Source organism: Bemisia tabaci, chromosome 8 (genome assembly GCF_918797505.1).
Source record: "Bemisia tabaci chromosome 8, PGI_BMITA_v3".
Classification (NCBI taxonomy): Eukaryota; Metazoa; Arthropoda; class Insecta; order Hemiptera; family Aleyrodidae; genus Bemisia; species Bemisia tabaci.
This window is the reverse complement of record NC_092800.1, coordinates 2933735-2961570: the sequence shown is the minus strand read 5'-3', so window position 1 is coordinate 2961570 and position 27836 is coordinate 2933735. Positions and strand designations below refer to the sequence as shown.

The 27836-nt window shown below is 41.3% G+C and overlaps 1 protein-coding gene across 3 annotated transcripts; it reads left to right on the top strand.

Annotated features, from left to right (window-relative positions):
* Positions 1–1609: 1609 nt before the first annotated feature.
* Positions 1610–25865, top strand: LOC109032764 (uncharacterized). 3 transcript variants are annotated; one of them, XM_019045048.2, is made up of 4 exons: positions 1610–1759; positions 12820–13033; positions 19010–19259; positions 23491–25865. In XM_019045048.2, the coding sequence occupies exons 2-4, from the start codon at positions 12896–12898 to the stop codon at positions 23823–23825; spliced, it is 723 nt and encodes a 240-aa protein (XP_018900593.1). In that variant the 5' UTR covers positions 1610–1759; positions 12820–12895; the 3' UTR covers positions 23826–25865. The 3 variants fall into 3 exon arrangements, with proteins under 3 accessions (XP_018900593.1, XP_018900591.1, XP_018900592.1); XM_019045046.2 differs by having other exon boundaries at positions 19010–19274; XM_019045047.2 differs by lacking the exon at positions 1610–1759 and adding an exon at positions 1766–1909 and having other exon boundaries at positions 19010–19274.
* The last annotated feature ends 1971 nt before the right edge of the window (positions 25866–27836 follow it).

The window sequence follows — 27836 nt, the reverse complement described above, 5'->3', positions numbered from 1 at the left end:
ATATCTGGCTTCATTTTAGAAACAAGATATGCTCCATTAGCTTCCTTATGCAGCATATCTATGAGCCAGAAACTGTACTTCTTTATTGCAAAACGCAGTCCAATCTGTACCCCTGGCAAATGTGATAATACCAACATTGGGATACAACAATTCTTGCTCCACAGATGTCCCTCCTGCATACCCAAAATTATGAAGGCACGCTAACTTTCCTTTCACTTGTCACACAGTGCACCATCTCATCAGCGTCTACTAAAAGAGGCTGGCCAAAAATCAGTACTTTTTCAGTACATTCCCGAGAAAGTCAGTACCTCCTCAACTTCTAAATGCAGTATTTTTCAGTACTTCTCTTTGACGAAATTCGAAAAATGTCGAAAATTTGGAACTTTCGTTCTCGAATTGCGACAAAACTGACGTGGCCACAAAATTTCATCGAAGCTTCAAGCTTGTAGCTTGAAGATTAACTAACTATACAGTTGTGATCCTACAGGCAAATACTACTTTGAGAATCAACACGCGGGGGATTGCATACTTTCTAGGCTATTAAAAAACACGCGTGATATGCAGAAGGAAATTCTGGACCTTCTTGCGGAAGTCCCGCACTTGTTCAGCACTTCCGGACCGCCGCATAGTGGATCGAGTCAATGAGAGAGGTCGGACATGAAATTTTTTTACCAAAACTGCAAATTTTGATATTGATTTCGTCACGTATTAAATTTTAAGGGAAGCCTCTGGGAGAAAATTTCACGAGGAAACCAATGGAACCACTTTCAGAACCTCAAAGCTCTGTATAAACGGAGTTATAAGCTTTTAAAGTTCCCAAAGTTTATCCGACTTCTCCTATTGACCCGGTCCAGTATGCGCCGTAGAAAAATCACACTGAAAAAAAATTCTCGACGATTTTACCACGGTCCGTTGGTACCTTTACTATCTCATATTTTACCAATATTTTTTATTTTACTTTTTTACCAATTATTGGTAATTTTAACAAGACAGACCGGTAAGCTTGCCTAAAACCCGGTATATTTACTGTTTTTCAGGTATGAATACCACTTTTATTGGTAATCAATTCCCAGTAACTTTGCCATTTTATCTCGGTAATTCTACCACAGTCGATAAAAAATATTGGCGTTTTTACCAAGGTCCAGTAAAATTACCGAGAAAGTTCAATAATTTTACCGAGATTTCTCGGTAAAATTATCAATTCCATAAATGGTAATTTTACCGAGAAAAAATTGGGATCAAATAGAACTCTGAATTCTTGGTAATTTTACCCTTTTCTTAGTAAAAACACCGAGATTTTTTTTTCTGTGCAGTACTATTTCCGGACTTTCCGGAAATTCCGGACTAGTAGATATCCTGCCGATAGGCAGTGCGGGAAGGTCTGGAGCAACCCCTTGGGATGGTTGACCTATTTTCGGGGGCGGAATGATGTGGCAATGATGGGATACGGACAGGTTGGAGACGAGAGGTCGCGGGGACGGATTGGCCGGCGCGGAAGGAGGACAGAAGAAGGAGCCAAGACAAGGAGCGGCCACCCACGTCAATTACGGAGGAATTGGAGGTACAAAGGGACACGGGCCTGGCCCCTCTCAAGTGAGGGAATTAATGAACAAAGATAACAGTTATGAGTTTTAATAGTCCCTCTCGCGTAATCGGCGTCGTAGCCACGGATTTTTTCCTGTCCTCCCAGACGTGCGTGTCCGTCCCGACTCCCGGTGATTTTGTGTGTGATTACTTCCATACCTCCGCCACGTTTCGCGTAAGTTTCTTCCTTCTCAATTGTTTTTTTCTCCACGGAGGGGTCGTCGTTTCAAGGGTTGACGCCCTCGACTGTGCATGTGCCCAGGAACTTCAAGTCCGGTGTCGATTTCTAGCATGTGGAGCTCACTCCGATGAACCAATAGACAAGGTACGAACTTAAGCATTAAGCAACTTAAGCATTCTACAACATGTTCCAAAAGCAAAATTGGACGTATTTCTATCGAACAGAACTGTGTGTAGGTGGGAAAGATGGGGTGTGCTCGTAAGTACTCGGGCCATAAGAATGAATGGGAAATATGAAGCGACAGTGACGAAGCCGTCGTCGGCTCCTCGTGGTGGTCATTAACTCATGAGCCCTGTTCACAACGCTCTAGGCACATGTCCATGGCTCATACACTTTGCACATAGTTCCGTTTGACAGAACGTAAAATCCCTTTTTCCAATTCAGCAAACGGAATGGACCACTAGACAAGGTACGAATTTAAGCGATCTGATACATGTTTCTTAACCAGAATTTCACGTAAAAAACGATTCACACAACGAAAATTACGGAAACCAACTCCTAACGAAGATATTAACGTTTTTATTTCTCATTGGTTACGAGGAATTTGAACTGCCCGCTCACAAGAAACTCAAAGCTCTACGTGAGTCAAATCGCGCACTACAACGGTTTCAGCAAGCTTCTCAATCGAGCAATGTTCATTTTCCATCATGTGTTGTTCAAACTATTAGCAATTTGCTATAACTGAGCCAAAGCGTCAAGATTGAGGTTGCCAGATTTTTATATCGCAGAGACTGTCATGATAACGTTTAGCGCGCGATGTGAATCACGTAGACCATTGAGTTTTCATGAGCGGGTGGTTTGAATTCACGCATTAAGAATCATTAAATATCTTCGTAAGGAGTTAATTTCGGTAATTTTTGTTGTGCGTATCGTATTCTACGTAAAATTTTGGTTAAGAAACATGTATCAGAATGCTGAAATTCGTACCTTGTCTAGTGGTCCATTGTGAGCCAATTGAATGCGGCACCCATGAGCCACGGGCATGTATCTAGAGCGTTGTGAACAGGGCTCATGAGTTAATGATCACTACGAGGAGCCGTGAAGACGGCTTCGTCACTGTCGCTTTATATTTCCCATCCATTCTTATGGCCCGAGCACTAACGAGCAGACCCTATCTTTCCCACCTGCACATAGTTCTCTTTGATGGAAATACTTCAAATTTCACGCGGAACACGATTATTGCATCGAAAATTACTGAAATCAACTCCTAACTAAGATAATAAAGTTTTTACACAACATTGATTGCGGAAAATTTGAATTGCCCGGTCCTTGCAAGAAACTCCACGTGAGTCAAATCGTGCCTTATACATAGGGAAAAACTTCGTACGTGGGACCCGAAGTTTTCGTATCCCGAAGTTTTTAGGCCATTGCATTTTCGTGAGCAGCAGGTTTGAATTTATGCACAAAAAACGTTAATATTTTGGTTAGGAGTTGATTTCAGTAATTTTAGTTGCGCAAATCGTGTTGTACGTGAAATTTTTGCTATCGGAATGCTTAACTTCGTACCTTGTTTAATGGTCCATTCTGGATTTTTCTCCCCCTGTTTTCAATGGACTACTGGACGAGAAGTTAGGAACTAAGAATTACAATGTGTAATAATAACAGATCTCGAGAAAAAGTACGAATTTAAGAGCTGGACTAAATTTTGCAATGAAAAACTAAAATTTATCTCAGACTCATTTTAGAAACAAGATATGTGCCTTTAATTGCCCCATGCAGAGGAGTATTTTTAAGTATGAGCCATGAATTTTAGTTCCTTGTTGCAAATTGCAGTCAAAGTATGATACATACTTTCCCGTCGAAATTTCACGTAGAAGACTATTAGTACAAAAATTACTGAAAGGAGCTCCTGGCAAAGATATTAATATTTTTCGATGCATAAATCCAAATTTCCCGCTTATAAAAGCAACCTTCATTGTCTACTTGAGTTAAATCACAAACTCAATGTTAGCCTGCCATAACTTTTGCAGCCCATGATTTGATACAAGTAAACTCTGGTTTTTCATGTGCGTGAAAAATAAAATTTTTTTGTAACCAGTGCTAAATATAAACGTTGATATCTCAGATGGGAGATAATGTCAGTAATTTCCGTTGCGCGAATCATGTTGTACGTAAAATTTTGAAGAGGATCTCCAAAATGTTAACTCTTCGTCTGGAAGGTTTCCTGCTCATGCCCGTCATGCGTGCAAATTTTGGGAATTTTACCGGTTTTTAGAAAGATTCCGGGGTGAAATTCTCGCGATTTTTTAGCGACCCCAAATCCGTATTCCACTCATTTCTATAGCCTTCATTGATGCATAAAACCCTTATATTGCAATTCCGTTCAAGTCAACCCCAAAAATTTCATATTCCTAACACGAGGAGAGCGGTCGAGGCGTGACACTCAGAGTTAAAAAAAACAGCGGCAGGATCCCTTTTGCAACCGAAAAAGCACAATCCGCTAGGCTAGGGTAAAAAACCGCGCATCTCCAAGAAGAATCCCATAGCCTCTACGCTGTTCTGAAACAAGGCGCACAATTTGTTCGACACACGAGACTTCGGAGCTAAAAAGGAAGGGAACCTGTCGCCGGACAACTTGAATGCGCATCCCTTAAAGCAAAGAAGATGCATCCCTTAATCGATGAGCCCTGGGATGTATAAACACATACGTGTTCTGGGGCTCATCTGAAGGTGGGTTCACCTTCGGTTGGCGGGTCGGCATCGGCATCCCCTCTGATTAAATTATGATAGCCGGGCGGTCGGCCTGCGCGTCGCTCCTTGAGTCAACACCATAAATTACCCATCGAAAAAATTACCTGCTCAGGTCGTCTCCTGCTACCTCCGCTCAAATGCGATGCCTTCCATTTAATTTTCTATTAGGCTGCACTTGACGCCGGAACGCCGCGCACAGTGGATAGAGTCAATACTGCCGTGCTAAGGAAGAACGCCGTATGAACCCTCCGACGTTGCCATATTTTCTTAAATAAAAACATAAAAGGAAGAAAAGTAAGTGAATAAAAACATAATTTATTTAGAACAATTGTGAATATTTCCCCCCAATTTTTCAGACAATTTTGTTCGCAATTTTATCTAAAGCGTCTGAGACTTTTAAAGGAAAAAAAAGCATGATTTTCTTCGAAACTACATGTTTTTATCCGGGACAATATGGCAACTCTCGAATGTACATACGGCGTTCTTTCCTCGTACGGCAGAGTAGGAGAGGTCGGACAAACTTTGGAAACTTAAGACGCTTATAACTCCGTTTATACAAAACTTAGAGGCTCTGAAAGTGGTTTCATTGGTTTCCTCGTAAAATTTTCTGCCTAAAACGCACATTGAAATTTAAAATATGACGGAATAAACATCAAAATTTGCGGTTTTAGTCAAAAATTTAATGTCCTACCTCTCTAATTGACTCGATCCACCGTGCGACGCTCGCTCAAAAGGAATCGGGCACCGCATCCCGAGGATTTATGCTTTTTATAAAACCGAGCTTATCAAAAGCTCTGCTTTTCGAGGCCGTAGTGAAACGTCGCCAACGGTTATGCCGTACTAAGGAAAAACGCCGCATGAACCCTCAGGCGTCGCCTTTCATCTAATGAAATACGAATTTATTGGGGAAGTTGTCATTATTTTTCTTCAAATTTTCCAGACTATTTTGTGAGCACTTTAATCTAAAATATCTGAAAATTTCAAGGAAAAATGTGCATGAATTTCGTCCAAAATGCTTGTTTTATCCGGGGAAATTTGGAAACTCTCGAATGTTCTTACGAAGTTCTTCCTCCGCACGGCAGGAAGAGAGACCCTCCCTTTGTATGTCCTGTGCAAGTTTCTTGTAGAAAATGGCTAAAAAATCACGATTAGTAAATCAGCAGAGCCTTCGTGAAATCCTTGAAATCCGGATGAATCGCGTATCATCACGGCAGCGTTGCAAAATTGTGCAAATTCCGGAAATGTTATAGTTGTAATTTGCGTTACTGACAACCGCAATGACTTAGTGGACATGTTTTTAGTGGAACATTTTCATAATTTTGAAACGCCACTATGAAGCTACATGACTCGTCCGAATTTTGAGGATGATATGGGTAACACGATTGTGAACGCAACGTATGAATCCCTTAAGAATTGAGCCATATATCATGCCTAGGAAAACCAGAGCGCCTGCAATTTTTTGTGTATGCAACACGGCTATCCCGAGAACACGAATAGTTGCATCCGCACGTGGCTACTAAAAAAGCGGCAGCGCATTTAATTTTTTTCGCTTGCGATAGCAAAATGTGTCACTCATTGCATTCATACGGCGTTATTCATACCGTATGCTATGAGACTGCTTTTTCCGTAATATCTTTCCAAAGAGATTCCGTTTGTCGCATGGCTTCGTAGACATTCGAACGCGGCAAAATGTACTTGGGGTCAACTGTTTGGATTTCATCGCAAGAGAACTTGCAAATATTTTTGCCCGAGAATTCCAGAAAGTTTTATGTAAAATTTAACACACCGTTAGTACACATGAAGGGCGCAATATATGTCATTATAAAAGAAACTTGTTTAAAGTTTAAAAATTGCATGGAGCCCTGGGGCGAAGAAGAAGTTTATACGCACTTTTTGATGCTTTAAAGTTGAATTTCAGTTGTGAATTTTTCACAGAACATACTTTTATACTAGAGTTAGTTGAGTTCATGAATATCTCAATATTTTCAAAAAGTGCAGTTATGCGCCCTGTCCACCAAGCCTCTCGTATCATCCTCGAGGGAAAATGTTTAATTGCAAATGAGTATTCACCATAGCAAATGCTACGTTCATTAACTTACGGCTTTATTCCTTTTACGCGAGACTAGCATAGCTGCGAGCTGATTGTTGAAATTGATAGACAAAGCAATAGAAAAAGAAGACATAGGAAATATGGAGCAATACTATTGGTTGAAACGGGTGGTTCTTATAGACTAGGGAGGTAAATGATGGACGAACCATAAGATCTCTCGTGGGTTGCCGTTGGTTAGTCTATTACCTACCTCATATGTCCATCGCAACCACCCGCTTCCACCAATAGGATCCCTCCATATTCCTGTTGTCTCCTTTGTCTATAGCTTTGTCTATCAATTTCAACAATCAGCCTGCAGGTCCCGCTGTTTACGGATACCCATATCATCCAGAATAGAACAGCAATTTCCGCCGAGAAAGAATGTCTCGATGCCAAAATGATAGAGGCCCCTTTTAAAATATGTTAAACATACGTCATTTTTACGCGTAAAGCTCGCAGCGCATCATCGTCATCAATTGAAGCTTCATGCGTGGGTGTTGTTTTTTCCCTCAAAATTTGCATAACCTCGCGTCACAGTCTCAGAGTTTGTTAATCAAGATGTCCACGGCGTGTTACGAAGTCGCCGTCGCTGCCAAATGAGCCTGAAAAATCAGCACATTTCCCCTTTTAAACCAGTGTAAAATATCCACATTTTATCGCAAAACTTGGCAACCTAGGAGGTCGCGTGGGCGGATCGTAGAGTCATGGACCGAGCTCTGAACGCTTGGAATATGCACAGAAAATAATAATCATTGGCTTGAAACATCAGAATTTCAACTCTATGATTAACACGCGTGTCTACTTTCGTCCGGGACCAACTTTCTACAGGATCCGAGAATTTATGACGTCGGAAGCAGCAAGAGGCATAGTAATTTATTGATGATATCGACTGTGATTTTTTATTCAGCCGATCAGTCTTTCCAATATTGTGATAAATCCATCGCATTTCGTGCAGATATTACAGGAGGATGGATCCCCAGACAAGCAGGGCCGGATTAAAGGGCTGGCCACATGGGCCGCGGTCACGGCGGCAAATTTAGGGGGCGGCAAATTTTGAAATTTTTTCAAATGTAAAAATCGCAAAATGAGGCAAAGTCGGATTCAGAAAAAAAAATTGCGAACGAGAAAAGGTGACAAAATATCTCATTTCCTGAGAGTATATATCTCTAATTTTGTCGTCCTTCTGTGACACAATAGACAGCACCTTTAATTAGTCGAGTTAAGACTAAGAGAGAAACCGAACGGAATTTGGCCTAGAACGGCGCGGCGCAGAGAGCAATGATGACGAGAACGTGAGATGAAAAGGAGAAACCCTCGCCTCGGCGCGGCGCGGTTGGCATGTAACACATATTAGCGCCTACAAGACTGCATGAATACTTCACGCATTGCGTCAAACACAGTGCGTGCAGCAGCGGTCGGCCCGAAACGCATAGCGCATGTAATAAGACTGTAGGAATACTTCACGCACGCATTGCGTCAAACACAGTGCGGTCAGCGCGGCGCGGCGCGGCGGCAGAAGTTAAAATTATTAAACCACATTTATGTTTGTTCTTTCGTAATTTTTTGGTTCATCTCTTATAAATGGATGGCCTTGTCCATACAGAGATAGGTTCACGGAACTTAACTTTCGCGCCAAGTTCCGTGAACTTTTGCTAATAGTGTTGACAGGGCTATCGCAAAAAATGTGACCAACGCGAGTAAACGCGTCTTATATGCTTCTTTCCCTCCGGCATGTTCACCTGATGGTTCTTATTGATGTTTCAAAACGAATGAGAAGGGGGCGGCAAAATACAGGCGGCCCATGGGCGACAAGTAAGTAAATCCGGCCCCGCAGACAAGATAAAAATTGGTGCACCACGTGATATTTCCTCATCAACTTGTTACGGAAAACCCGTTAAGCATGTTGAAATACCCCCAAATTAACTCATTAGTAATAAATTAGAGGTTAGATTTTTAAAATTTAAACTTGCCTCCCTCAAAAACTGATCTTTCATTCTTGTAGCAGCATTAATATTGAGTAGAATAACATCCTAATTTGGGGAGATTCATTAAAAAGTCATATCGACATTTATCATAACAGACGTCGCCGATCAACTGAATCGATAAGAGAGAGCTGGCATTATAATATCTCTCCTTAATGAATGAAGGACGTCCGGAGGATTCCGATCAGTGGCGTGGCGTGAATTGCGATGTATCGATTGTTATGCCATTTAAACCTATGGTAAAGAATCGATTATTAAGATGTTCGCTGCGAACACCCTATCTATCGATTCTTTTTCATAGGTTTAAATGGTATAACAATCGATATATCGCAATTCACGCCACGCCACTGCTTCCGATGTACATTTTCAACGAATTTTCAAAACTTTGATACCATTCTACTCTTTATTAAAGCTATGCTACACGTTATGGGTCAGTTTCTTGCACCACCTCATATATATCACAATACTTTTTGTCTCTCAAAGACACAGACCGTGTCACAGCGCAAGGCTGTAGCAGATATCGTTCCTCCATCTTTTAGAATCACCTTAAGTTAGTAATCAACTACATGGACCGTATTTTGCAATAAGGAACTACAATTCTGGCTCATTTATAAAAGCACCTATCTACATAGGGAAACTAACGGCACATATCGACGGTGAAACTACCAAACCACGTATCTCGTTTGCGGTGTTTAAAAATCTACGCTCACATTTTATTTTTTTGAAGTAGACCAAATCAATATCATTCCTTGAAATTTTCACGGAATTTTCTCCGCACAAAGAGGAAAAATCACAGAAATTTTCAAGACTGGATGTTACGTAGTTTTTCCTTTAAAAAATAAAGTATGACAGGAAGTCTGCGACGTCGCAAACCGAGATACGTGGTTTGGTAGTTTCACCGTCGATATGTCGCTCCTAAAATAGGTCAGAAAAAATATTAGTTCCTTATTGCAAAATGTAGTCCGTTATTGACTCTCTTTCCATACTTCGATGGGCGTTTTGCAAAGCGCGGGGATTTCGATGGCTGATTGCGCGAAAAGATCGATGGTGCCAAAAAAAAATCTTGAAATCATCTCTCAAACTCAAAAAAAATTGTGTTAAAGGAATCGAACCATACAAGACAGTCGTTTCAACTCGGGAACAGACCCGGTACACCAGTGACGTCACGGTTCATGACAAACCAGGTCTCTTCATCAAGCGGTTGCCAAATCCTCGTGCGGGGAAGTATACATTGTATACGATGAAGAGGCCAGGTTTGTCATGTACTGTGACGTCACGAAAGTATCGGGTCCGTTTCCGCGTAAAAAAGACCGCTTCGAAAATACGAATTCTGGGGCGGTTATAAAAGTTGGTTTTGGGGGGTTTCCTGTGGTAAAAAAAAAACGCCGGGAAAATTCCTGTGACATCAGGGTCCTTAGTGTTTTCGATACAAGCAATAAAAAAAATCGTGCAAGAGGCCCAAGACGTCATTTTGAGAGCATTTATTTTGCCTGAAAGTACACGGAAAAAAGATTGGTACAAATTATCATTCCTTCACGCTGTGCTTCACACAGCGTCAATTCAGAGTCAATTCTTCCAGAAGAAAGGTAAACGTTACTATAGGTACACTGGTACAGATAACCATTCCTCCGGTAGAATCGACTTGAAGATTGATAGCATTTACCACTCCTTCACGCTGTGCGAAACACAGCGTGAAGGAATGGTAAATTCTACCAACCTTTTTTCAGTGTAAGGAGGAAGGATGAACGGACACTAAACGGATGTGAGGAGGACATAAAATGCGAGTCCTTTGACACTGACCTAGAAAAGCGTATCATCTTAGTGACTAATTAAAAGCTCCCACACTCGGATCTCTTCTACGTACGAGAATACGAGATACGATGGATCTCAAAACATCCTCCTTCCTCCCTCCCCCCCCCACTTCTTTCCGTCTAATTATTCCTCCATCAATTGAATATAGGTCGACGCTCTCAGCTCTCCACTGTCTCTGTCTTACCTAACGGCGTATCTTAATTTCCAAGTGAGCCCTGGTAAGCGTAGAGTTTAATGAGGGAAAGAGCTCATGTGGGAATGGAGATACGCCTTTATGTCTGAGGGGCGACGTTTCGCTCTCACACGTGCGTTTCCTGGACCGCCCTGGATATCCTCTGACTTTTTCCGAGAGTCCCCCAACTTTTCCTGAGAATTCCCCAACTTTTCTTGAGAAACCCCCGACAATTCCAGGTCTCCGTAAATTCCCTGACTTGTCAGGTTTTCTAGACCGCTAGGAACCCCGATTTCTCGAGGGAAAATCGGCCAGGGCCGGATTTACCAATAGGCTACATAGGCTGTAGCCTAGGGCGCAACATTCTGAAGGGCGCAAAATCTTTGAGAATTTTTTTTTTTTTAATTTAACGAGTCTTTCGTTACTTTCCATTTTCCAAAACCAACTTGCAAACGTAAACGTACCTCAAAACTGTTTAAAATTTTGTTTTTTCAAAGGTGAATTTGAACATTTTCTTGATACCTAACATCCTCCTTCTGATCTGGAGGGTAGGGGCTCCTGGGGGACACCCCCCCCCCCCTATGAGAGCGCCTACTTTTAAGGGCGCCACCCTAAGTTTAGCCTAGAGCGCTAAAAATGTAAATCCGGCCCTAGAAAATCCAGCATTCCAGGGCGGCCACGCGAGCAAAGCGCGAACAGCAAGCCCAGGTGAGGCAAGAGATGAGGAGCGAATGGGGCGCGATGGCGAAAGGAGTAATTCCATTTCCACTCACCAGAGCGAAGCACTTATCGACTCGCGGCGTCGCGGTGCGCCACCATCCTCAGTTTCAAAATGACGCATCCCAACGAATAGCATCTGCCCTCCGCGATGATGATATACCTACTCGCTGTTTCCCGAGTCCGTCCCGCCCCAATACCCCTCCCCCTCCCCCTCCAGCAGGATCCGCGGTGTGCCCCTGCACTATAGGCAAAGTCGTCGCTTTCTTGTTTTAATCACCCCCCGCTCGACTTGCCGCGCCTCGGGGTGACGGTAATGTCAACGTCGACGCCCGGGCTGCCGTGCTAAGGAAAAACGCCGTATGAACATTCGCGAGTTGCCAAATTTCCTCGGATAAAACATGTATTTTTGAACGAATTTTTGCATATATTCCCCTTAAAATTTTCAGATATTTTAGATTGAATTGCGAACAAAATAGTCTAAAAAATTGGAAGAAAAATATTTACAATTTCCCAAATAAAATCGTACCTCATCAGAGGAACTTTGGCAACGCCTGGGTGTTCATGCGGCGTTTTTCCTTAGCACGGCAGCGGGCTCGAGATGATCTTTTCCTGCCACGATTCGGGCCAAAAATAACTGCTTTGCCGACACATTGTCACCCTCCGGCCAAAGCGTCACAAGCGCCTTGCGACATTTCAACATTTCCGCATTTTGTTTTTTTACAGAGAAACTGTTCAAAAAGCTGACCGAAAATTTCACTGAATTTTCTTTGTGCTGCCGATAAAATTCAGTGAAATTTTCCAATAGATTCAACCAACCATTTCTCTGCAAAAAAAAAGAAAAAGAAAATGGCGGCAGAAATTTTGAAACGTCGCATGTCGCTACTTCAGCCGGAAGGTGACGACATGCGAAGTACGGGAATTTCTGAACTATTTCGCCACAAATTGTCTCTCCTCTTTGGATCAATCTTCTCTAATAAAAATATTTGCGTTTTGGCGTTATTTTTGGTTCATATTGGAAGTGGAACGCAAACCAACGTAAATTTTGCGTTGATTTTGGTACAGTTTGCAGTGAGTTTACCGCAGAAAACTGAGGAGGGACCGGGAAAATGCATCAATTGCGACGGCGGTATTCACCGCTCGTTTTTTATTAAATATCCTCAAGAAAACTAGCTGGCATTTTCTCTTGAAATTGTCGACCGAAGACTAGGATTATTTTGTGTTTTACTTCCCGGATTAACCAAACTTTAGTGTTAAAATTTCTCTCTGTGTTACTTTGTTATAAACTCGTTAGAGAACGATCCAGCGTGGCCACGATCTGGAAACTTACTGAAATGAGTCGAGATTCCAATAGGCCATGCCCTACTTTTAAGAACGAAAAGATAATCCAAGCGCCTTCTTTCGTTTTCTATGTTTCATGAGTTCTTCGTCCTGAAATCCTTACGTACAATTTTTACGACATTTATATAACTGGTTATCCGTTCGTTACTAATTTGCGTCTTGATTCATCACTTCTTTTAAAACATTTCAGGCCGAAGAGCAATTATTAGGCAAGAAGAGGAAGAGTAGGTGAAAGCGGAGAGGAACTTGGAAGATACCTTGACAAAATGAAAACTGACAAAAGTTGCGTCGCTTTAGTTTTCATTCTGAAAATTGCTTACGGATATGGATACAGTCATCAGTACGTGAGCGATAATAACTACTGTCCGAGTGTCAGAGGACAAAAGTATCTCGATCTGCAAATGGTAAGACATACATCAGAGAAGTTTCTTTTATTTTCACCACATTTTCGCAACGAGTAGTGTGCTTTTATATATAGAAAAAGTATAGACACAAGCGGCTGATATTGGAATGTATTTACAACGTGATGGACAAGATGACAAAGGTAAAATGGAGCGATTCTATTGGTGAAGCGGGTGGTTACAATGAATAAAGGCGGTAAGTACTCGTAATTGGACTCATTTTATAATGTGGAATTACAATATCTGGCTTGGGTTTGAAAAGACGTACACTGAAAAAAAAAGAATCTTAAATTTGCCGCCAAGAAGTATTTTTTCTTAAATCAAGAATTTTGCTGTTTAATAGAAACGACTTTTTCGCTTAACCCAAGTATTATTTTTTTTTATCCAGAAAAATTCAGCTTAAATCAAGATAAAAGAAATTCGTAGCGGCAAATTCAAGAAATATCAGGCTTGAGCCAAGCACCTTTTTTTCAGTGTAAGTGGTATTGGTTTTCCCATGTACGTGAATGTTTTTACTCACGGGCTAGAAATTGTAGTTCCTAGTTGCGAAATGCAGTCCAATCATAGACTGACTAACGGCGACCCATGAAAGACGTATAGTTAGCTCATCGGTTTCCTCCACAGTCTATAGCAACCGCCCGTTCCAACTAATAGGATCGCTCCGTTTTCACTTTGTCTCCTGTTGTCTATTAATTTCAATCATCAGCTTGCTGAAAGCTTGCCACGAAGACCCTTAAGACAAGTGTCCCAAGAGTTTGGATACAGACCGGTACCGGCCAGTGGCATGCACTGTTAAAAATTTCGGAGTCGGAGTTAGAATTACGGAGTGAGAAAAGGATTGAGAATTTAGGACGGCATGCGAATCAATCTTTGCAGTTTGAGCTACATCACTACAGCGTTGAAAAACAACCCGAAAGGTTTGAAGATAGCAAATTCTTTCTCCAGCTCACAAGCTCGTCCGCTGAGGTCTTAGTGTCAACCCACAACGGTTGAGTCTCATCCATGCCACGGGGTTCACGGGCCCCTCCGTTCCTGCGATTCCCCCTCCGAAAGGGGAAGCGAAGATCTTCTAGAAGGAATTTGTAACGGTCATTTCGTCGCGCCAGTTTAATCGCGAGCGCGGTCGGTGGCTGTAAGTATCCGTTTTTGTCTCGATTATTTGCCATTAAGCTTAATTTCATTGTGGTATTATTTTGGATAATTTATATCCAAAGTTCTACTCAAATGAAGAACAGTGAACTGAAAGTGTGTCTCGGCAATCTTTAACCCAGGTTTTGTGAAGTGTTTGTGATTACCAGAAGACCAGAACCATGCAGCTGTTGCTGAAAACTAAGTTCGAAGAAACTATGAAATATATAGTTTTAAACGTAACCGATCAGCCTACCCAGGAGGAGATCATATTTGAATTCTTGAGAACAGGTATGATATCCTGCATCATCATCTATATAGCCGATTTAAAGTAGGCAGATTTGAACTCTTACAATTTTTTTTTACCTTGCAATGCATGTTCCAGTGCTTGTTCTGCGTAATCTTAGTGCTTTTTGCAACCTCCTAGTTAACGATTGGAAAGAAACCGCATCAGCAATATCAAGTTCAAATTGATTATATTTGGACGAATATCTGCCAAACAGAACTATGTGCATTATGACGTGAGCCCTGTTATGCATATATTCTTATGGGTCTCAGAGCTCATGTCTTAATGCACATAGTTCCGTTTGGCAGAAATACGTCCAATTTATTATTCTTATTGAGGAAGAAAAGATGCAATTACAAATCCTAAGTTACAGTTTCTTTGTAAAGTCTAACCGAATGTTCAGTGGGTACAGAGATGCGAAATCATACAGATTTTTCAGGAGCTGCATATCGATAATCAAAGTGCGAAACCACGTATCTCCGTTTGCAACGTTGCACACTTCCATATATTTCATAGTTTTTTCGAACTTAGTTTTCAGCAACAGCTGCATGGTTCTGGTCTTCTGGTGATCACAAACACTTCACAAAACCTAGGTTAAAGATTGCCGAGACACACTTTCAGTTCACTGTTCTTCATTTGAGTAGAACTTTGGATAATTTCAAATAAATCATCCAAAATAATACCACAATAGAATTAATCCTCGCGAGTTGAGAATCAATCCTCGCGGGTTGATAATCAATCCTCGCGGGTCGAGAATCAATACTCCGCGGGTTGAAAATCAATCATCCGCGGGTTGAGAATCAATCCTCCGCGGGTTGAGAATCAATCCTCGCGGGTTGAGCATCATCCCAAGCGGGACTAGAGTCAATCCTCGGCGACGAAAGCACCATCCCGTGCGGCGTGCTGCGATGGCGGAGAAAGGATGAGAATCAACAGTTAAAAGTGACTAGACTCAACCCTCGATTTTTCACTCAAGGAATTCTCACGCGGACGGAACTGGTTCCGTATGTTCTCCGCCGAAGTGTGAAACTCACGCCTTTTTTTCTGACAGTGTGGCGTGCTTTGCGATGCATCGATTTTTATGCCATTTAAACCTATGGGAAAGGATCGATAAACAGGGTGTTCGCAGCGAACACCTTAATAATCGATTCTTTACAATAGGTTTTAATGGCAGAACAATCGATACATCGTAATTCAAGCCACGCCACTAGTGCTGCCCCTATCCGGATTGGTATTTAATCCTGTGATGGTAAGGCTGGACATGAGTCGGACCACATTTTGAAATATGGAACTTCTATATTTCCAGCTCAGTGTAGAAATGATGTTTACGCCATTGGAGTACCTACGCAGATGAGTGCGTTTATCTGTGAGCTAGAAACTGAAGTTCCTAATTGCAGAATGCAGTCCTATTGAAAATCTACGTGGCGTGGTCCCATTTTTAAAGAACATATCTTTGAGTCGTTTGTTTCGTGTAATGCGTAATACACAAACTTGATTTTTGGACTGGTTGTGAGTGAACACGCCAATTTGATCTAAATGAAGTTCGAAATGATACTAGCAAATGATTAATCATTTTTTGCCGAAAATCTTCATACGAAAACCGCCATTGTTCCGTTTCAAGAGTTTTACAAGGCACAAGATGACGGGTTTATGTCAATGGATAAGATGCGCCGGGTTACAGAAGCGTGTTTTGGTGCTTGACTCTTGTACATCAGCGAAAAGTAATAAGATCTGTCCAAACAGCAACTTTACGTCTTATATTATTAACTGAGGTATCGCGCATGAAAAATTAGGTACATGACGTCATCCACCGCGGTATAATGACACCCTTGTTTCTTCCACTTGGTTTCTTGGTCACTTCAACACAGAGATTGGTCAATTGGACACAGGGAAAACTATCTAAAAAAACAAAAAAAATTAACCAACAAATTGTATTACTTCATGTTTTACTTCCCATATTAACACAAAATTTTAGTTACTTTTCCTTACTGTGATGCGTAGGAAACTGATGGTGCATACGTTGTTTCGAAACTAAAAAAAATATTTTAGTTCCTAATTGCAAAATATGGTCGAATTATCCCGGCGAAAATACTCTCCCAACAAAGATACCGCAAAAACAACGAGCCCTCCTGTTCTAAAAAAATTTAAAAAAATGGCGTCTGAATTCTTTGTCGTAATCAATGCAAATTTCAACCCGTTGTTCTTCAACGAGAAAAAGGCAGAATCCCACGAGGCCAGGTCAAAGGATAGGCGAGCCACGGTTGCCAACCCACCGTGAAGAAATTAATAAACTCGAATAAGTTATTGGGCGCAGAACAGGGTTCCGTCATAAAATCTGGAACGGCCAGTCAGGGTGATGAAATACTGCATCAGCGAGCGAACCCTCAACGGGAGCCATGAGAGAGGGCTGCAAAGCACCCCCCCCCTCCCCTTACCCCCCCCCAATCCTCACTCTGGTTGCAACATGAGGCACGAATTACCGTGCGGCAATTGTTCCGTTTAGATTTCACGCTAATTTGAATAATTTATAATCTGTAAATTTAACTCTTGATCGCGCGGCGGCCAAAATGGACTGGTGGCGTGGCGTGCTTTGCGATATATCGATTCATCCGTCATTTAAACGTATGGAAGAGGATCGATTAGCAGAGTATAGCTTTATAATCGATTCTTTACCACAGCTTCAAATGAGGCGATATCGATAATCGATCGCTCGCGCCCCGCCACTAAAATGGACGAGAGCGGCCAATTACCATTCCGCGGCGTAACGACGCCCGACACATGTATTATTATACACCTGCGCTGAACGCCCAGTGCTGCTACCGGTGGCCGGGTGATGTACTGCCGCGCTGAGCAACAACCACCTATGGCCGAGCCAACGTTGCGACATTTTTCCTCATCAAATGAGAATAACGATGACCAAAATGCGGCAACACGTATTTTGGCTTTCGCTATTACGCTGAAAATTGGTCACTCTCCGTCGTAAATTTAGCTTTGAGGCATTCAAAATTCTTCTCGATCATAGTTTCCGAAAACGGGTGATGAACTTCATTAAGTGAGGGAATCAAAATAGCTCTCGAACTTTTGTCATGTGTTAAAATACCTGTACATAATTTTTTTTTTAAATCGGTAAACAATTATTTTCTTCGAAATTTTCACCTTTTTGGTAACATAGAGACGCTTTATCACCCCCCCCCCTTCCTCATCCCCCATGGGTCTTTCTCTCAGAAGAGACACTACAGTCAATTTTTAGACGTGCACCCTTTTATTCGCTTGAGGCACCACTAACATTTTTGTCTTTTCAAAATGATAATTGATTATTGGGGCACATCCGATTTTCGGCTTTGTTGCTCACGTAGCCATTGAAGCACCACTACAAATGAGACAAACGAAACAAACACAAAATGGAAATAGAGCAAATGGAAAGACGGCGCAGAGACACAACTATTCGTGCTTTCTGGATGTCTGTGTTACAAATGCAAATAAGACAAACTGAAACAAACACAGTATGGACATAGAGCAGGGTAAAAGGAGGCGCGTTGATGACGGCGCAGAGATACAACTATTCGTACATGATGGGTGTCCGTGCTGCATCTGCAAAATTGAAGGCGCGATAGCACTAGGTGTGAACTCACAATGCTCCGTTCTATGCTGCCAGTGAGGTGTCACTATGAAGGGCCGTTTGTAACTAAAGATACGAATGTTGGCAATATATAAGAAATGGTGTAATATATGAAATATTCAAGATATATATGAAATTTTGAAATATATATACGAAATTGTCGCAATATACAAGAAATGTGTCAATATTTAGTAAATCGACTCCAAAATCGTGTTCGACGTCATGACCAAACAACTTGTTTGGTATGGTCATGTCAATAGGATGACGGAAGAGAGGCTGCCAAAAAAGATGCTTGATTGGGTTCCTCCTGGGAGGAGGCGTAGGGGACGCCCAGTGAGAGGTTGGCGACAGGGGGTGTTAAGTGAGATGAGGGAGTGTCAACTCCCTGATAACCTGTGGGAAGACCGAGCTTTGTGGCGATTAGGTGTCGCAAAGCGCCAAAGAGCGCTATAACAGCGACTCGTATGTATGTATGACTCCAAAATATGTGGCGAAAATCGTGCAATATATAAGAAATTGACTTCACAATATATATGGCGAAATTCGTGCGATATACAGGGTGATCCATAAGTCCTTTCCATCCCCTCTAAATTTTTACCTAATCGAGGCAAAGATTTGAAACTTGGGGGATGTTCTTAGGTCAAAGGGAGCTACTTTCTGGCCCCCTAAAATTTTCCGGGGAATCCTTAGGGGGGAGGGGGGATGGAAACCAATTATTTTTTCAATTAAGAAGACCCCTTTTGTTGTACCTTGTTCGAAAGAGCATCAAAAAAGGAAACTTTTCGGGTGAACCAGAAGTCAATATCTCAAACCGTTTCAAAATGGCGTTCGGTTAAAATTCAAGATGGCCGAAAATTGACACCGATTGTTTGTCAATGGATTTGCGCGAAAATCGGTATCTACGGAATGTACGATTGGAAACTGAAGTTTGTGTTTCATGCTCTAGGTTCTGGGTCTATGGTACGCGATGGAGATAGTGGACCATTCGGGAGGCTACAGGAAGCCGTACGAGTCGCAAGTCTACTCGTACCAGATGCGGCACTCCCCGAAAACCTGCCCGGTCCTCCACTTCCAGTCCTCCTCCGACGACAGGGTCACCCTCATCTGGAGCGACAAAGACGACATCAACACCTACAACTTCATCATCCCCAACAAAAACCTCGAGCCCGGATTCTGGACCACTTTCGAATCAGACAGTAAGTTCAGTAGAGGTCAGTTAAATACAGATATCATACCAACTCCTGACTCCCTATCATTTTTCAAAGGGTACACTCTCATGCCGCAATCAGACGCTGAATTTAGCACCTGAATGTGGAAGTCAACAGTCATCGCCCAACGGCTGAAATTTAGCAAATTCGAGTTATTTTCATCCAGATGTGTATCGAATCTACTCGAGTAGTTCAGACGAATTCAAAATTGGTCCGATGGTTGCTGAGAATCGTTGCTGAATTTTGCGCGTGACGCGCAAAATTCAGGCGTCAGGCCGATGACTTCCACATTCAAGCCACATTCAGCTCCCACATTCAACGTGTGATTGCGGTGTCAGATATTTGTAGTGAAATTCTGTGGCGGCGCACAGTGGATCGAGTCAGTAGAAGAGGTCGGACAAAATTTGGAAACCTCAAACGCTTATAACTCAGTTTATACAGACCTTGAGGTTCTGAAAGTGGTTCCATTGGTTTCCTCGCAAAAAGGAACACTCTTTCAAATTAAAAATGTGACGAAATAAACATCAACATTTGCAGTTCTAGCAGAAAATTTCATGTCCGACCTCTCTAATTTATTCGATCCTCTGCACGGCGTCTATGTAGCGCCCAAAAGCCCCGAATGATATAAATGCGAAGCGGGATAAAGAAGGAGATTTAATTAAAATATTGTTTACCGATATTTTAATTAAATCTCCTTCTTTATTCGTATATTCGGGCTATGTTTTTGTGCTTTATCGTTATCTACACTGGGTTACTTGCGAAGCGGAATCTATTATCCTTCCGAAGTGACTCACACTATTACGGAGCGGAATTCACACTTTGCGGATGGTCGTACGCTTTTATGGTGTGAATTTCACCTCGTATTCATATCACTCAGGGTTTTGGGCGCCTTAAAAACTTTAGCACCAAATGGACGTATTTCTATGAAACAGACCTAAGTGCCGGTGAGAAATATGGGGTGTGCTTGCTAGTTCCCTGGCCGTAAGCGTGAATGAGAATAATAAAGCGCCGATGACGTCAGCGGCAATGATGAATCCCGGGAGCGAGGGGGAGCTTTAACTCATGAGCTCTGTCCACAACGCTCTCTTGCCATGCCCGCGGCTCATGAGTCTCGCATTCAGTTGGCACATAGTTTTGTTTGATTGAATGTAATATCCCGCTTTTTCAATTCTTCAAAAGGAATCACGCCCTCTTTTACATTGTTTCTCATGCAGATTTCTAGAACACACCCCATATTTCTCACCTGCTCACATGCAGTTCTGTTTGATAGAAATACGTCCAAATTTCATTCCTCGATTTTTGACAGGGTATACATAAGCTGTCCGTAGAATAGTGAGATAAATGCTATAGCGAGTACGTTGGAAATGTGGCCAACGTGCGTTAAAATCCAGAAAACTGGATAATCTCAATACAGGAGGCTGCGCTGCACTGATGATGAGTCCAATTCTGTCATGCTAATAAAGAACGCCGTATGAGCCTTCAGAGGTTGCAAAGTTTCCTTCGATAAAAACCGAATTTACTGGGAAAATTGTAAACATTTTTCCCCAAAATTTTCTACGTATTTTTTACGCAATTGAATCTTAAATATCTGAAAATTTAAAAGAAAAATGTGCATAAATATCGTCAAAAATACATGTCTTATCGACGGAAATTTGACAACTCTCGGATGGCTTCCAGGACTTTATGTCCACCTACCTTTCGTCCATTAAATAAATGCCCACCGCTATTTATGTCCACTAAGCGTTAAGTCCAGTCTTTATTAAGTCCACATGATTTAATGTCCAACCATGAATATGTCCAAAATTGTCCAAATTGTGGACAAGTTATGTCCACATTCTTTTCTTCTCATTTAAATGACAGGAACCACCTCAAAAATAAATGCATACTACTACTACCTTCATTCTTAAAAACATTTCATTCATGAATCAAGTCATGAAAGAGAACAGACTCTAAGAGCAGTTAAAAACATATGTTCATGTGTACACTGTACGGATATGATAAGATGAAAACCAAAGCGGGAGCCTAGGAAACGCTCCAATGCCAAATTAAACATTTTTCAGTGACAGATGCAGTAAAAATTGAAAGTCCTCTTTAACTAGTTATTTCGTGCGCCTTCAATTACTGTGCAACGCCTCTGACGCGAAATAGTTGCTTAAAGCTAAAGCGTTGCGTTGCGGCGCGGCAGGCAACCAGCGTGGCACGCGCATAGGCGCCTACAAACCTAACAGGATACTTCACGCATTGCGCAATGCGTGAAGTATCCCGTTGGGTTTGTAGGCGCCAGTGCGCGTTCTGCGCTGCTAACACGCCGCTCCGCTCTGTGTTAGGCTCTAATATTTAAACTCGCGGAGTCAGCGTTTTTCAACTCATGATTTTGAAATGTTTGCACTCTCTGCATTGATTATTCCCTTTTAAACTGATGAAAAAGAAATATATACTACTGGAAAATATAATGTGTTTTTTGTAATTATTCTTTTATGTTTTGGGCTTTTACCGTGCTGCAGCGTGGTGTAAGCGCAACCAAACGCTCAAAATTGGACGTATTTGACTCAAGGAGGTCGATGTACAAATAAGTAAAAAACAAAAAATTGCGTGCTTCTTAGTTTTTTTTCCTCTTTTATTAATTTTTGTATAGTGTCTTTCATCACAACTACGGCTCATTGAGATTCATGTCGATGCCATTGCTTGGAAAAGGTTTTACAAATATTTACCGCGTTTTAAAAAAGTAAATGTTTTTAAAATGAAGTAATCGATTTCGTTAAAAAAAAAAAAAAGAATGTACATTTAAGGCATATTTAATATCGGAAATAGAAATGAAACCAAGTATTTACCAAAGACAATTTGAAAAGATGAATCAAAAGAAGAAATTAACCTTTCATTTAAAATAGGAGTTACGATAACAGCACCTCATTCTCTCTTAATTTTCTCATTTCGATATTGTCAATATAATTTTACACACGGACTAAAATATGACGCTTGAATTTGATTTTAGTGAACTTTACATTTGTGGACTTAACTTAGTGGACGCTTAAGTAATGGACTTAACAATAGTGTGGGCTTTAGAACTGTGGGCGTAAAAATTATGGACGAAAAGTCTGTGGACGTAAAAAAAGGGACATAAAGTTCGTGTACCAATTGAAAACAAGTTTTGAGGGTTTGAAACCCGAGGGCCGTATTGCCACCTACGACTTTCAACAATGATTGTTGTTCACCAAATCGGCTCCGCCTGAGAGTCTTGAACTCATGAGCCCTGTCCACAACGCTTGTGTGGCATGCCCATGGCTCATGAGTGTCGCATTCAGTTGGCACGTAGTTCCGTTTGACAGAATGTAAAATCCCGCTTTCCCATTTCCCCAAAGGAAATCACGCCCTCTTTAATATTGTTTCTTGTGCAGCTAACCATGAGCACACTCCATCTTTTCCACACAGAAAAAAATACAACGACAGAGCCTTCTGTTCACAAGGCTCCTGCAGATTCTTTGTAACACTTACAGAATGTTTCTGTTGTGAGAACAGAATTTCGGTCGTGGGAACAGAGTACTCTGTCCTCATAACAGAAGCTTCTGTAACTGTTACAAAAGAAGTGCAGGAGCCCTGCGAATATAACTATTTTTTCGGTGTCTAAAATGGAGATGTTGCATGTGTGAGGAATTTGCGATTTGACTGTTGATTCTTATGTAAAAGTTCGCGAGAAACACGATGGTCCCACTGGTTTTCTCTGGAATCATCTTCCAAGTTCAAAAAAAGCTCTCAAGTTGAGGCCAAAATGGAGGGGATATCCCACTCTACCCTGAGAGTCCACCTCTACATCAAGACGAACTCTCCATGCAAAGACGGGGAGCAAATACATTGACAGGGCTGCCACTTTATTTGGGGACTCCAAAACTGAAAACACAACAAACTGCTCCCTATCTTTGCATGGAGAGTTTGTCTTGATGTAGAGGTGGACTCTCAGGGTAACGTGGGATATCCCCTCCATTTTGGCCCCAACTTGAGAGCTTTTTACGAGCTTGGGAGTTCATTTCAGAGAAAACCAGTGGGACCATCGTGTTTCTCGCGAACTTTTACCTAAGAATCAACAGTCAAATCGCAAATTCCTCACACATGCAACATCTCCATTTCGTTTGGCAGAAATACGTCCATTTTTAACAACTGGAGGAGAAGCCCATTCTACGACTTTCTTCGGGATTCCGTTCATTAAGTTGGGTTGTTTTTGCAGGGGATCTGTTCATGGGCCCGGACTATCGGATCACAGGGACGGCGCAGATCCTGCGGGCGGTGCGCGACCACATGGTTCTCACCCTCTGCTTCCGCAACAGCACCCAGATGAGCGTCCTCCTCGTCCGGGAGAAGACCCACAACTACTTCCCGATCCTCAGCAACACCCTCCACGAGTTCCTCCACAGGCAGAACCTCAGCTTCACCGAAGTCAAAGTCGTCTGCAACGCCGGCCCCCAACTCACCGTCCCCAACGCTCTCCTGGCTTTGCTCCTTCTGTCCTTCGTCTTCTTCAGGAACTTCGACCTGAGTCGCGCTTTGAAGATACACCATTAGACGCAAGTAGAGCTTGTAACAGAGACAAAGCTCCCGTGCTAAGGAAAAATCCACGTTGTAAGTCGGCGATCACATAACTCGGTTTGCGACGTCGCAGACTTCCTGTCATACTTTATATTTTTAGCGGAAAACTACTCAACGGCAATTCTTTAAAACCTCCGTGATTTTTCTTCCCTGTGCGAAGAAAATTCTGCAAAATTTTCAAGGCATGCTGTCAATTTGTTCTCCATTGAAAAAAATAACTTAGAGGCGGAGATTTTCAGACACTGCAAACGAGATATGTGATTGCCGACTTACACCGTTGGTCGGTATGTTGCCGCGCTAAGGAAGAACGCCGTATGAACCTTTAGGTTTACCAAGTTTCCTTTGATAAAGCACGAATTCCCTGGTGAACTTATGAATATTTCCGTACTGATTTTTCAGATAATTCTGTTCGCAATTTGACCTAAAGTTCCTGAAAATTCCAAGGAAAAACTGTCATAACTTTCCTCAAAAATAATTTTACCGAAGAAAAGTTGGCAACTCTCGAATGTCCACACGGCGTTATTCCTTAGCATGACAGTATGAGCTTTCAGGCGTTGCCAAATTTCCTCCGATAATATACGCATCTTCAAGGAGAATGTTGTACATTTTTATCTCAAATTTTTCAGACAATTTTGTACACAATTTAATAAAAAATATCTGAAAATTGCAAGGGAAAATACAATTTTTTACCTCAAAATTTCGTGTGTATCTGGGGATATTTGGCAACTCTTGAATGTTAATACGGCGTTTTTCAATTTGTTAAGAAACTCCTTTTATGCGCCTTTTCTTCCATGCCCCTCAAATGGCATTGGAGACATTCGGAGACCACTAAGCACGAGAACTACAACCGACAGTTACAATTAAATTATATTTTGCAATTAACAGTAAACTAGGACCTACAATTTCTGGCTCAGTTTACAAACAACGTATGTATTACTAGTTTCCCGATGCACATAAGTATTTTTACGTATAAGCCTGAAATTTTAGTTCCTAATTGTAAAAGGTGGACTGAATAACCAGGCAACGAGGCAATAATATGTACATTTTGATTTAATTGCAACTAGGCGCTGGTACCACGAAAAAGTGCCACTTTCAATCTATTTATTGTAATATATATAAGTATGCTTTTCTAATGTAAAGGCTTGTACATACCTTCCTTTAACGCCACTGAAAAGAAATCTTAAATTTGTCGCCAAGAAATATTTCTTTAAATCATGAATGATACTGCTTAGTTTAAGATACTTTTTTTCTTATCCCAAGTTTTTTTTTCTTGTTCCTAGAGAAATTCAACTAGCTTGGTTCGAGATGAAAATATCTCTTGGCGGCAAATTTAAGATATCACCAATCATGAAACAAAAACTTATTTTTAGTGTGATTTTTTTACAGTATAGTTTAAGTTTTAGCATGTATTGGAATTACTTTCAACTTTATTCTCAACGTTCTGAGTGTACAATGAATAAGATATTGACGTCATTTAATTTTAAGTAATAATATATAAATGCACAAAACGTGTCAGCGTTTTCCAAATTTTCTGAGACTCTTTAACATGCTTATCTTTCAACAAGCTACCAACTACTGTAATCTAATACTTTGGACAATTTACCGGTAACTAGTTTATTTTTCTTAGTTTTTCCATTTTTTCTCTAACTCAATATTTTTTCGAGTATTTCTTATCACGCAATCAAACAATACCTAGCTGTAATAATTGCACCTGCTTCTTGAAATATGCTTTGTCTAACTTTAACCTAAAATCGCAGGATCGAAGACTTTTGCGGGTATGAGATCTACCAAGATTTGTATGAATTAACTAAAAATACTGAGACATTCCATTCCCCCAGTATAGACCGTCCATTGTTTTAAACTCACGACCGCTCAGGTAAACATATCATGAAAAATAATCTAAGATATAGTGCGAAATTCGCTACAAACGTCACGAAAAATGTAGAGGATAAGGCTTAAGTTATTATTTGTAAATAATTGTTAGATCGAATAATTAAACCACCAATGATTCTGAAATCTGTCAAAATTTAAATTTTCTTTTCGTTACTCCTCGTTTGTTTGATGTATCATCATCATCATCATCATCATCATCATCATCACAATATATAATTCCGTGAGCCCGATCTTTTGGGTCAAAATTCAGCGGGTGGTACCGGCTTGACCGTCCCGGTCGCCTGATGGCCGGGAAAATCAAAGATTACTAAGGACTCCAGATACCGCACACCGTATATTTGCCGTAGGAAAGAAGCGGCCCCCCAGTCGCCTGCAGCGCCAGGGTAGGCAACCTGTGTAGCGGTATGCCATACTTTAGCCCACCTGTAATGGAAGTGCATTGTAAATTGCACTTCAAATGTGCAGCTTATGAACGGCAAATTGCGAAAATTGTTCATTTTAGTCACTAGTCATGGTAAATGGACTCAGAAAATTGAGCAGAGATATTTCCATTAATTTTTTTTTTGTTTTTTTGGTATTTTTCGGCATTTTTTTTACGATTTAAAACATAAGAAAAGTTAATACTGTGAATCTTCAACCAAACTTAGCACAGCACGGCGAAACCGGTCAAACACACGGCAAACAGTATATTCGTTAGCTCGAAGTATGGCATGCCGCTGAACAGGTTGCCTACCCTGGAGCTGCAGGGGACTAGGGGACCGCTTTTTATTCCAATGCGGTATCTGGAGTCCTTAGTAATCTTTGGGGAAAATAGAGGGATCGCGCGGCGGGTCCCGCGTCTCTTGCCCCCTTTGCAAGATCGGTGTTCGTCCCGTCAAGAGATGTGCGATTTTCAGGGCGCTTTTTTTCGATCAGCTGATACTTCGGCTACCTGAGGCGTTTGTCGTCATAGAAATCGCCGTGTATGATAAATTTACGGCGGAAGCGTACTCCAAAATTTTACGTAATAAATAGATCGTTTTCGATAGTGGTGCGATGTATCGTTTGGTTCAAAACAATAGAACATGACCTCAAACAAAACTTTCAGGATTTTGGTCGGAAAAGCTGAAAATGAGAAAATTCCTAACTATTTCACCTTGCGATGGCATTTAGTACTCATAAGAATCAAAAATCTATCAGAAAAACCCCATTTCCTCAGATTACTCGATTGACTTTTGAGGCTATGTTTACATGTTGAACCAATCGACATTGACACAATCTCACCTATTTGATGTATCGAAATTGATCTATTAACATATTCACACAACTGGAGTTTGGCGATCAACTTTTGAACGAGATATACACGAATCGATGACCGAAGTGTGAGCCCATGGATCTCCTTTTGCGACGTTGCAGAAGTAGACTCCCTGACACACTCAACGAAATTCATTTGAAACTATCTTAATTTTTTCTCTCCTTTGGCAGAATATTCTTTATCGACGGCATGAGTCCGCAATCATATATCGACGGTGAAACTACCAAACCACGTATCTCGTTTGCGGTGTTTAAAAATCTCCGCTCACATTTTATTTTTTTGAAGTAGACCAAATCAATATCATTCCTTGAAATTTTCACAGAATTTTCTCCGCACGAAGAGGAAAAATCACGGAAATTTTCAAGACTGGACGTTAAGTAGCTTTTTATTTAAAAAATAAAGTATGACAGGAAGTCTGCGACGTCGCAAACCGAGATACGTGGTTTGGTAGTTTCACCGTCGATATCTCGTTTGCGGTGTCTGAAAATCTCCGCCTCTATGTCATTTTTTAAAGACGGACAAATTGGCATCACTCCTTGAAGTGTTTGCAGAATTTTCTTCGTGCAGAGAAGAAAAATCACGGCAGTTTTAAAGAATTTCCGTTGAAAAAATGAAGTATGACAGGAAGTCTGCGACGTCGCAAACCGAGTTATGTGATCGCCGACTTACATCGTCGATGTATATTTCAAGCTATAAAGTTAGCTTCTTTCTCATATTAAAAAATTGATAGAATTGAGTCAACAATTCAGGAGAATTTCCACAATCCTTCGATCCCAGGATTGCAGGCTCGCGGTGTGAAC

Excerpts from the sequence above, each read along its gene's own strand:
- LOC109032764 (XM_019045046.2), top strand. The coding sequence starts at position 12,896 with ATGAAAACTGACAAAAGTTGCGTCGCTTTAGTTTTCATTCTGAAAATT. Across the intron at positions 13,034-19,009 it reads AGTATCTCGATCTGCAAATG|GTTCTGGGTCTATGGTACGC; the intron begins GTAAGACATACA and ends TTCATGCTCTAG. Across the intron at positions 19,275-23,490 it reads AGACAGTAAGTTCAGTAGAG|GGGATCTGTTCATGGGCCCG; the intron begins GTCAGTTAAATA and ends TTGTTTTTGCAG.